The sequence below is a fragment of the Suncus etruscus genome, chromosome 2, assembly GCF_024139225.1.
Source record: "Suncus etruscus isolate mSunEtr1 chromosome 2, mSunEtr1.pri.cur, whole genome shotgun sequence".
In the NCBI taxonomy this organism is placed as follows: domain Eukaryota; kingdom Metazoa; phylum Chordata; class Mammalia; order Eulipotyphla; family Soricidae; genus Suncus; species Suncus etruscus.
Genome location: NC_064849.1, coordinates 10906753 through 10918374, shown reverse-complemented (window position 1 = coordinate 10918374; position 11622 = coordinate 10906753). Strand labels below are relative to the sequence as shown.

The 11622-nt window shown below is 50.3% G+C and overlaps 1 protein-coding gene across 1 annotated transcript; it reads left to right on the top strand.

The window, feature by feature from the left end:
- Nucleotides 1-825: 825 nt before the first annotated feature.
- Nucleotides 826-3194, top strand: LITAF (lipopolysaccharide induced TNF factor). Its single transcript, XM_049768559.1, is given in 5 exon segments — nucleotides 826-1002; nucleotides 1005-1038; nucleotides 2436-2578; nucleotides 2580-2593; nucleotides 3086-3194. Coding segments are annotated over 5 exon segments (477 nt in total).
- Nucleotides 3195-11622: the final 8428 nt, after the last annotated feature.

Here is an 11622-nt window from a genome sequence, read left to right as displayed (position 1 = left end):
GCCCTGCATTCACTTCCCACTGCAGGGTCTGCTCAGGTTTAAATCCAGACCCTGTTTTCACAAACACTCCCTCATCTGTGCACCCCACTTCCTGTCCCCTTGCAGCTCCCTCTCCCCTGGCTCTGGTTCTCCCCTGTAGCCTCCCCTGTTACCCCCTGGCCCACAGCTTCAGACCCTGAGGCCCCATTTCCAAAAGAGCAAAGAAAAGCTATTCCTTTTCTTCTTTTGGTTTGCTTTTGGGCCACACCTGGGCAGGATTCTAAGGATACTCCTGGCTTTGCACTCATAAATTTCTCCTGGCAGGCTTGGAGGACCCTATGGCATGCAGGGGATTGAACCCAAGTTGGCCATGTGCAAGGCACATGCTCTCCCCGCTGTGTTTAATGGCTCCAGACGTGCATTTTATTTTTTGTTCATTTTTTGTTTTGTTTTGTTTTTGGGCCACACCCAGCAGCGCTCAGAGGTTACTCCTGGCTCTGCGCTCAGAAATCGCTCCTGGCTGGCTCTGGGGACTATATGGGATGCCGAGAATCAAACCCAGGTCCGTCCTGGGTCAGCCGCGTGCAAGGCAAATGCCCTATTGCTAGAAGACCCATAAGACGGCCCATAAGACGTGCACTTCTTAGGGTTCAACATGAATATTTGAGCACCAGGACCTGTGTTCCTCCTTCCTGGTTTTGGGTACCCCTACCTCAGCCCCATCAGTCTCTACCTCCCCTCCCAAGAGGCCCTCTGCACCTGGCCCCTTGCACCTCTCTTTATGTCTGTGTCTGATACCCACAGTGTTCTTCACCTTCTGTCTATCTCTCTTCTGTTCCAGGTAAAATGTCGGCTCCCTACCAGGCGCCCACTGGGTCTTCCACCATGCCAACTGCGCCCCCAACCTACGAGGAGACGTTGTCGACCGGCAACTTACCAGCGCAGCCAGGTTCCGTTCCCGGGCCATCCACAGGGCTGGTGTCAGGTCCCGATGGGAAGGGCATGAATCCACCAGGCTACTACACACCCAGCCTGCGCCCATGCTGAATCCCACCCCAAGTACGTGACCCAGTCCCGTCTCGCATCCTCTGCCCAAGGGGCCCTCCACTCTAGTGAGGGGGGAACCCAGGACTGCAAGGAGAGCAATTGGAATGACCACCCTGGGCCTAGGGCCGCTTAACCCCCTCCTGAGACATTATCCGGATTCAGGCATATGGGGGTACCGGCTTCTCCCGGCCTCTCCACCCCCAAGCATCCTTCGATGTTTGTCCTGGGGGGATTCCAGAGGTGGGGAGATTTTAGGGGGGAAGAGACAAAAGGGGGCTCAGGGTATCTGTGGCATTGGAGATCGAACTCGCATGATGATACCCCACCCCTCACCCCCCTGGTTGTGGCTGCTTCTCTCTGTGGTAGCTTTTTTTAGTCCCTTCCATCCCCAGATCTCGAGGTCTGGGCAGCAGCCCCTGAAGAAGTCACAGTCTAACGGAGGTGACTTCTCGAGACATCCCCACCACCACCACAAACACTTCATAGCATCTCCACATTGGTGCTAAAGAGAAACATCCTCTTAAAATTATGTTTCTGGGGCCTGAGCCATAGCACAGCAGGGAGGGCTTTTGCCTTGGATTCAGCCTGCCCATGTTCCATCCCTGGCATCGCACAGGGTCCCCTGAGCCTGCCAGGAGTGATTCCTTAGTGCAGAGCCAGGAATAAGCCCTGAGTGCTACCTAAAACACTAAAACAAACAAAAAATGAACTCTGTTTCTTTTCAGACATTTGAACTTTCTGAAAAGAGGATTAGACCTGAGAGGTAGTAAGGAGACAGGAAAGTGTGGGGGCCTCTGCATGGGGCCAACTCAGTGTCATCCCCAGCACCACATAGAGTCCCCTGGGTACCACTGGGGGATTTGCTCCTGAACACAGAGCCAGGATTAAACCTTGAGAACAGTGGGGTATGGCCTGACTCCACCTAAAACAAAAAAGAAAAGTAAAAGAAAAAGATTGCCTGTGGCAGAAACTAGTAAAGCCTTGCATACTGCTGACCAGGGAAGGACCTGGGTTCAATTCCCGGCATCCCACATGGTTCCCCGAGCCTGCCAGGAGTGATTTCTGAGCATAGAGCCAGGAGTAACCCCTGAGTGCTGCTGGGTGCGACCAAAAAAAAAAAAAAAAATTGCTGTTCTCACAAAATAAAGGGGGGAAAAGAAAGAGAGAACAGCAGCGTGGGGGGGGGGCATTAGCCTTGCATGCAGCTGACCCAGATTTGATCCCTGGCATCTCACAGGGGTCCCTCTGAGCCCGTCAGAAGAGATTCCCACCAAGCCAGGAGTAACAGCACACGGGTGTGACCCCCAATCTGACTCTGCTATGGGTCTGGCCACAGATCCCGGCCTGCGGCTCAGCTGCTCCCTCCCTCCCTCTGCTAACTGCCCCCCCCCCCCCCACTGTCCCTGCAGTCCCTGTGCAGACTGTCTACGTGCAGCAGCCCGTGACCTTCTTGGATCGCCCCGTCCAGATGTGCTGCCCGTCATGCAATAAGATGGTGGTGACAAAAATGACCTACAACTCAGGCACCCTGACCTGGCTGTCTTGCGGGAGCCCTCTGCCTGCTGGGGTGAGTCGAATTCGGGGACACTCCTCCATCGCCTCCCTGAGCCTTCCACCACAGCTGACCCAAGTGGGGACACCTTTGCTCTTCCCCGGGGTCGCCCTCTGGGAAAATTCATCGAGCCCGGCCTCACCCCGGTGGCCACCTTGGGCCTTCCAGGGTTTCTAGCTGTGACTCCCACAAACCACAGGCCTGGGCCACAGACAGTGAGATGAATTGGGGGCCAAGGGCATCAGGAGCCCAAAGTCCAGGGGTCTCTTGTGCTTCTTCTTAGACTTACAGGGTGGGACCCCCACTTTCTGCTTTCACCTTCCGTCCTCCAGCACCCCAGGGCCCCTCTGAATCTTCCTGTCCCTCTTTCTCCTCTCACAGCTCTGGGGTTCTCTGCCCTGCTGACCCAGCGCCATCCTTTTGCATGTCCCCTCTGCCTCTGTCCCCACCACACCCCCATGCCTGGGTAACTGATGTGCTCTCGGGGGGCTGTGTCTGTCCCCTCAGGTGTGTGGTCGGCTGCTGCTTGATCCCCTTCTGTGTGAACGCACTCCAAGATGTGGACCATCACTGCCCTAATTGCCAAGCCCTGCTGGGTACCTACAAGCGTTTGTAGAGCTCAGCTCGCCCTCCCGCTGAGCCCACCCCCAACTCTTCAGACTCCCGCCTGGAGGGGCCCCATGGCTCCCGGATTCCCACAAACCTCCAGTCGCTGAGCTGCCACCGCCAGTGCTGCAAAGACTTTGACTTCTGTGTGTGGGTCTAGGGTTTTTTCACGCCCTGGCACCCCAAATCTCCACTCCTCTAACTGTGCTTGTGGCAGCAGCCCCACCCTGTCCTCCCATCACACTTCTGCCCAGAACACCTTCAGGCTATTGGCTGGCTATTTTTGTTGCCTCATTGGGCCTTTCTGAGGTTCTCGATCCAATGCCCCCACCTCCAGTGCCTACAGAGCACCCAGCTGCATCCACCTCGGCTGACGGATGCTCTGTCTGCGGGGACCCCCATGTCCCCCCACCCCTGGGCTCGGCGTTAGCCCCCCAGAAGCACGTTGCACAGTCATTTCTTTGCAGTTTTTTCTCCTGAGCTATGCAGGACTCGGTGCTCATGCTGGGTGGCTGGGGTCCACCTTCGGCCATCCCTGTCTCCTGCAGGCCAGCTCCATGGCCACTTTGTACGCTGGAAGGGGCCCATTCCTTTCAGCAGAGTTATCTGGCTGTATTTTGTATTTGCCTGTTCTAGCAGGCTCAGACTTTATTTTTGGTGGGGGAGGGCCATACCCAGCAGCACTCAGGGGTTACTCCTGGCTCTGCTCAGAAATCACTCCTGGCAGGCTCAGGGGACCATATGGGATGCCAAGGATTGAACCCAGGACCTCTTGGGTCGGCTGTGTGCAAGGCAAATGTCCTGCCGCTGTGCTATCTTCTGGCCAGGCTCAGACATTTTTATCCCCAACCCTACTAATAGAAAAAGTCAAGTTTGATCTACCTGCCTGACCTAGGCGAGTGTGATTCTTGCAAACTTCATTTTGGGGGGGGGGGGGAGACGGTGTGGGAGTCCTGGGGCTTGTTTAGAAAAATGAGGGGAAACCAGATTTGAATCTGACCTCCCATGGTGCTGAACAGCTCTGGGACCCTGACTGCCCAGAAGCATCTGAAGTTTGGTTTGGGGGGCCGGGGAGGGGCACTTGCCTTGCACACAGCTCACCTGGGCTCCATTTTCAGCATTGCTGAGCAGAGCCAAGAGTCAGCCCTGAGCACTGCCGGGGACGGCCCAAAACAAAAATAAAAACAAATAAAAAAATGAGGGGCCAGAGAGGTAGCATGGAGGTAAGGGGTTTGCCTTTCATGCAGGAGGTCATCGGTTCGAATCCCGGAGTCCCATATGGTCCCCGTGCCTGCCAGGAGCAATTTCTGAGCCTGGAGCCAGGAATAACCCCTGAGCACTGCCGGGTGTGACCCAAAAACCACACACACACACACACACACACAAAATGAAACCCTAGTTTTAGAAATACTTGTTTATGGTTGGACTTCAAGAAAGTCCAAGTCATGTCACTCCCCCCCTAATTAAGATTCAGCCGGCTCAACCCTCCCAAGATCCTCTGGAGAACAGCGGTCGTTGGGGGAGGAGGGTTTGCACAGGAATAATAGGCAGAAACTGAGCTCAGCACCCAGAGAAAAATCTTTCTATTGGCCTAGATGTGTGCTTTATGTCTAGAATGTGCCAGTCATTTCAGTGATGAGATGTGTCATCCTCGGGCACCATGTGCTTTTCAGAAATAAAATAATTCAGGAGGCCAGAGCCAGAGAGATAACACAGTGGTAGGGCATTTGCCTTGCATGAGGCCTACCGGGAGGAACCTAGTTTGAGTCCCTGCATCCCATATGGTCCCCCAGCCTGCTGGAGGTGATTTCTGAGTGCAGAGCCAGGAATAATTTCTGAGTGCCGCTGGGTGTGGCCTGAAAACCAATCTATCAGTCAATCAATCAATAAAGTTTAAATTAAAAAAAATAATAATAAACTGTTCAGGAGGCTGGAGAGTACAGTGGGTAAGGGCACTTGCCTTGCACATGGCAGACCCAGGTTCCATCCCCTGCTCCCTATAACTGCCAGAAAGTGATCACTGTGCTCAGAGCCAGGAGCACCACCAGGTGTGGCCCCCAAATCAAAAATAACTAAATAAATAAAAATCTTTGGTTATGCAGTTGATGTGTTTTTGCGGGCTCTGAGGAGCATTTCCGGCCTTCCGCAATCAAACCTTTCCCTCTGCCGTGGAGTGCGGAGGCTAGCCTGGTGGCAGTGGGGGGTGATGGAACCACTTTCCAGCCACCAGACTGCCAGGCCATGGCTTGGCGTCTCCCAGGGCAGCTGGCCACCGCACTCACGTTTTAATCGCATGCAGAACAGAGAGCAGGCTCCATTCATGCCCCCCACAAAAAAGGGCTTTGTTCATTACAGGGTGTGGAGAGCTGCTGAAAGCAAAGCCTGATGCAGGCCAGAAACATGCATCTCCCCTTTCTACCTGGGGCCCCTGTAGTCTGTAGATACTGCTAGCCCAGTCCTAGAAACACTGACCCAGGAGCCCCAGAAACCTGCCACTTTTGGGGGGCTCAGACCCTATTTTTCTGCCATTAGGGAAGTTCTTGCATATTTAGCAGCTTAAAGCTGGCTCCAAGAGCAGCAAAGAAGGGTTTGCTCAGAGCCCTTCCCAGCATTTGCAAAGTCCACAAGAGACCTGGATTTTAGGGGCCCAACAACAACCCTGATTCTAGAAGTTTGAAAACTAACACCCCAGATCCCTGGATGTAGGGAGCTTCACTCTTTCATTTGTTTCATATGTGTCTTTCAAAGCCTCCTTGTGTCCATTTCCAGGGATAAAAAGATGCTTTTATTCCAACCCTGTTTGTTGGGGGCTTGTCAAGAGTGGGTTTGTCAACATGAGCCCATATTCAGTTCTGGAAAGAATCCGAGACCCTCTTTGGATCCCAGGAATTTCTTTTATTCATGGCAGACCCAAGGCCTTTGTTAAAAAACCTCTGGATGCCACTGTAACAGAATTAAATTTTTCTCCCTTTATATCAACATTGGCAACTTTGAATGTAATTATTGGATTTAAAAAACAAAGAACTGTGGAGCTCGAAATTTGAACGTCTTTATGCTAATTTAGAAAGATTGGAGACGGCCCGGCCCGGAGAGATAGCACAGCGGTTTGCCTTGCAAGCAGGCCGATCCCTGGATTGGCTAATACCAAACCAAAGGTGGTTGGTTCGAATCCAGGTGTCCCATATGGTCCCCCGTGCCTGCCAGGAGCTATTTCTGAGCAGACAGCCAGGAGTCACCCCTGAGCACCGCCGGGTGTGGCCCAAAAACCAAAAAAAAAAGAAAGAAAGATTGGAGAAACACGAATGGGAACTTAGTTCACAGCACAAGTGATCTGCTTTGAAAGACCTGGAGAAGGAAGATAATGTTGATTTTTAACACTTGGAATAGTATTCCTGACTCATATAATCAACTAAAATAGCTAGCGTTTGCTGTTCTTTCCTTGTTCGGGTCTACATATTTATGCGAACAATCATTTTCAAGCATGAATCTTATCAAGAGTAAATTGAGAAATCGTCTCATCGATGAGAACCTGGAATCGTGCCTAAAATTAAAAACAACAACATACAAACCTGACTTACTCAAACTATCCAAGGAAATGCAAGGCCAATGTTCACATTAGTGTTTGTGACTTTGTCAGTCATTGTCAGGATGTAATTTTCTCTACATTGGAAGGCAAATTTTATGGAATTTAACGTTATCGATAAATAATATCGTTCTAAAGTTTTTGTTTTCTTTATTTTATTTATTTATTTATTTTTGGTTTTTGGGCCACACCCGGCGGTGCTCAGGGGTTCCTCCTGGCTTGTCTGCTCAGAAATAGCTCCTGGCAGGCACGGGGGTACCATATGGACACTGGGATTCGAACCAACCACCTTGGTCCTGGATCGGCTGCTTGCAAGGCAAACGCCGCTGTGCCGCTGGGGCCCAAAGTTTTTGTTTTATTAGTTGTGTTATTTGTATCCTCCCGACCTATGTAGATACTTGCATGCAGAATATTCTCAATAAAAACTTATTGAAATTAGGGGCCGGAGAGGTGGTGCTAGAGGTCAGGTGTCTGCCATGCAAGCGCTAGCCAAGGAAGGACCGTGGTTCAATCCCCCGGTGTCTCATATGGTCCCCCAAGCCAGGGGCGATTTCTTTTTTTTTTTTCTTGTGTGTGTGTGTGTGTGTGTGTGTGTGTGTGTGTGTGTGTGTGTGTATGTGTGTGTGTGGTTTTTGGGTCACACCCAGCAGTGCTCAGGGGTTATTCCTGGCTCCAGGCTCAGAAATTGCTCCTGGCAGGCACGGGGGACCATATGGGATGCCGGGATTCAAACGGATGACCTGCGATGAAAGGCAAACGCCTTGCCTCCATGCTATCTCTCCACCCCCCCCCCTTTTTTTTTGTGGTTTTTTGGGTCAGGGTGCGATTTCTGAGTGCTTAGCCAGGAGTAACCCCTGAACATTCAAACAGGTGTAGCCCAAAAAAAACAAAAATAAAAACTTATTGAAACTAAAACAGTGTACCATCCTACGTATTTTCAGTTTTAAAAATGTGGCTCAGGGGCCCGGAGAGATAGCCACAGCGGCGTTTGCCTTGCAAGCGGCCGATCCAGGACCAAAAGGTGGTGGTTCGATTACCGGTGTCCCATATGGTCCCCCGTGCCTGCTAGGAACTATTTCTGATCACACAGCCAGGAGTAACCCCTGAGCACCACCGAGTGTGGCCCAAAAAACAAAAAATAAATAAATAAATAAATAAATAAATAAATAAATAAAATAAAAATGTGGCTCTCGGGCCAGAGTGATAGCATAGAGGTAAGGCGTTTGCCTCTCATGCAGAAGGTTGTTCGAATCCCAGCATCCCATATGGTCCCCTGAGCCTGCCAGGAGCAATTTCTGAGCATAAAGCCAGGAGTAACCTCTGAGCGCTGCCAAAAAAAACAAACAAAATCAAACAAAACAAAAAACACAAAAAACCGGGGCCGGGCGGTGGCGCTGGAGGTAAGGTGCCTGCCTTGCCTGCTAGCCTAGGACGGACCGCGGTTCGATCCCCCGGCGTCCCATATGGTCCCCCAAGCCAGGAGCGACTTCTGAGCGCATAGCCAGGAGTAACCCCTGAGCATCACCGGATGTGGCCCAAAAACCAAAAGAAAAAAGAAAAAAAGAAAAAAAATGTGGCTCTCAAAATAAATTCCAATCGTGGTTTTGTTGAGATATGGCTCAATTAAAAAAAAGGTTACCGACCACTGTCCTAGTGCAAGGCAAATCTCGCCTGCCCAGGAGCAAGTTCTGAGTGCAGAGCCAGGAGTAACCCCTGAGCACTGCCTGCCAGGTGTGGCCCCAAAATGAAAACAAACAAATCAAAAAAATAAAATGATGTTTGCCCTGAGCACCACTAGGTGTGGGCTTTCACCCTCCCCAAAATAAAGTCACAAATCACAGTGATTTCCTGCCCAACCCCATGTCTTTCCCCCCTCCTTTCTTCCTCCTCCCAACCTCATAGCCTCTCGGATTCAGGTGTTAGTTTCCTTTCTAACAGGTCTGTCCACAGACCTTGGAATTTTACTGACAAAATCCTGATTTGCATTTAGGCCCACTTATGACTCAAATGCTGACAATGCCTCATCTGTTTTTCATAGCTTGAGAGAGAGATAAAGGCTGATCCAGGCTGGCCTGGCCAGGATCGAGAGAAACCAGGAGGTTTTTGTTTTGTTTTAAGGTCGTAAAAATTTTCAAGACACGGGCCGGGCGGTGGCGCTGGAGGTAAGGTGCCTGCCTTGCCTGCGCTAACCTAGGACGGACCGCGGTTCGATCCCCCCGGCGTCCCATATGGTCCCCCAAGAAGCCAGGAGCAACTTCTGAGCGCATAGCCAGGAGTAACCCCTGAGCGTCACAGGGTGTGGCCCAAAAACCAAAAAAAAAAAAAAAAAAAAAAAAAAAAAAAAATTTTCAAGACACAAGAGACCAGGCCGGAAGCTGGAGAGTGGGGGGCACTTGGCCACACAGGACTCGGAGTCCACACCCTGGTGCCCCGAGCCTCTTTGAGTACCTGCTGCCAGGGTGTAGCCCTGGAAGACCGTCTGGACACTGCTCATTAGAGTACCCCAACAAAACATAACCTAAAACTTCATTTTTTGGGCCCGGAGAGATAGCACAGCGGCATTTGCCTTGCAAGCAGCTGATCCAGGACCAAAGGTGGTTGGTTTGAATTCCGGGGTCCCATATGGTCCCCCCGTGCTTGCCAGGAGCTATTTCTGAGCAGACAGCCAGGAGTAGCCCCTGAGGCACCGCCGGGTGTGGCCCAGAAACAAAAAAAAAAAAAAAAAAAAAAAAAAAGAAAAAAAACTTCATTTTTCGGGCCCGGAGAGATAGCACAGCGGCGTTTGCCTTGCAAGCAGCCGATCCAGGACCAAAGGTGGTTGGTTCGAATCCCGGTGTCCCATATGGTCCCCCATGCCTGCCAGGAGCTATTTCTGAGCAGATAGCCAGGAGTAACCCCTGAAGCAACGCTGGTGTGGCCCAAAAACTAAAAAAAAAAAAAACTTCATTTTTCAAAGCAAAGCTAGGGAGTCAAAGAGCTAGTACAGCATGGAGGGCATTTGCCTTGCACACAGCCACCCAGGGTTCAATCCCTGAGCACCACCAAGAGTAAGCCCTGAGCACTGGGTGCCTGGTGTGGTTCTAGAACAATAAAATTTTTGGGACAAGTGATAGCATAGCGATAGGGTGTTTGTCTTGTATGAGGCTGACTCAGGAAATAACCAGGTTTGATCCCCAGCATCCCATATGGTCCCCCGAGCCAGCCAGGAGCTATTTCTGAATGCAGAGCCAAGAGTAACCCCTGAGCCAAAACCGAAACAACAACAACAACCCAAACTATTTCAGGACTGCAGCTATAATACAGCAGTTAAGGCGCTTGCCTTGCATATGCAGACCCAAGTTCAATCCCTGGCATCCCATATAAGTCCCCTGAGCACCTCCGGAGTGATTCCTGAGTGCAGAGCCAGGAATCACCCCTAAGCAACACTGAGTGTAACCCAAACTAAAAAACAAACTTTTTTTTTTCAAAGCAGTTTACAGCTCTTGTTGAGTCTTTGAGCTCATTGTTTCGCAAAGGTTTCCTTCAATAGTCACATGCTTTTCACATGTCCCTTTTTGCCCTCTTTCTTCTTATTATTTTTTTTTTTGCAAGCCATGTGCAATTTTATTATCTAAGAAAACTCTTTTTTTTTTTTTTTTTTTCAGTGTCTAAGGCTGAGCTGCATTCCTGTTTTCGGTTATTCCTCCCAACTCCTCAAGAGGGAAAAGGAGAGTAAAGAGGAGATGGTCAGACTCACTCATACTTTCTATAGTTGGGGCATTTTTCAGGACTGGAGAAAGGAGGCAAATGGGATGGAGGGTTACTAAGAAATGAGTTGGAATTCTGGGGTCAAACCCAGCCTGTGAGGGGGCCACGCCCAGGGTGGTGCTCTTGAGAATCAGCATGTCCGGTGTAAAGCCAAGACCCTGCACACTTGTAAAGCCCTGGAGCCAGCTCCCTACCCAATGCTAGCTGCTTCTTTATGTCTTTTTTTTTTTTTTTTTTGGTTTGTTTTTAGTTTGGGGGCCACACCCAGTGGTGCTCAGGGGTTTACTCCTGGTTCTGCACTCAGAAATCCGCTCCTGGCAGGCTCGGGGGACGTATGGGATGCTAGGAATCAAGCTGGGTTCATCCCGGGTCTGCCACGTGCAAGGCAAATGCCCTACCACTGTGCTGTTGCCTCAGCCCTGCTCTTTCTCTCTTTCTTTCTTTCTTTTCTTTCTTTCTTTCTTTTTTCTTTCTTTCTTTCTTTCTTTCTTCTTCTCTTCTTTCTTTCTTTCTTTCTTTCTTTCTTTCTTCTTTCTTTCTTTCTTTCTTTCTTTCTTTCTTTCTTCTTTCTTTCTTTCTTTCCTTCTTTCCTTTTCTTTTTTCTTTCTTTTTTTCTTTCTTTCTTTCTTTTCTTTCTTTCTTTCTTCTTCTTTCTTTCTTTCTTTCTTTCTTCTTTCTTTCTTTCTTTTTCTTTCTTTCTTCCTTCCTTTCTTCTTCCTTCCTTCCTTTCTTTTTTTTTGGTTTTTGGGCCACACCCGGCATTGCTCAGGGGTTACTCCTGGCTATCTGCTCAGAAATAGCTCCTGGCAGGCACGGGGGACCATATGGGATACCGGGATTCGAACCGACCACCTTTGGTCCTGGATCGGCTGCTTGCAAGGCAAACGCTGCTGTGCTATCTCTCTGGGCCCTTAGGTACATATTGACATTGAATCAGGGGAATTCCCACCACCAAAGTTGTCCTCCCTCCACCCCATTGCCAGCATGCATCCCATATCCCCCTTCCTTACCCCCGCCTGGGCTACTAGTATAAGTGGTCCCCTCTGTGTCTAGCTTGTTGTAAATTGCAGCCCCTGCTTTTTCATGTTTTGTCACTGAAGACTGTGGA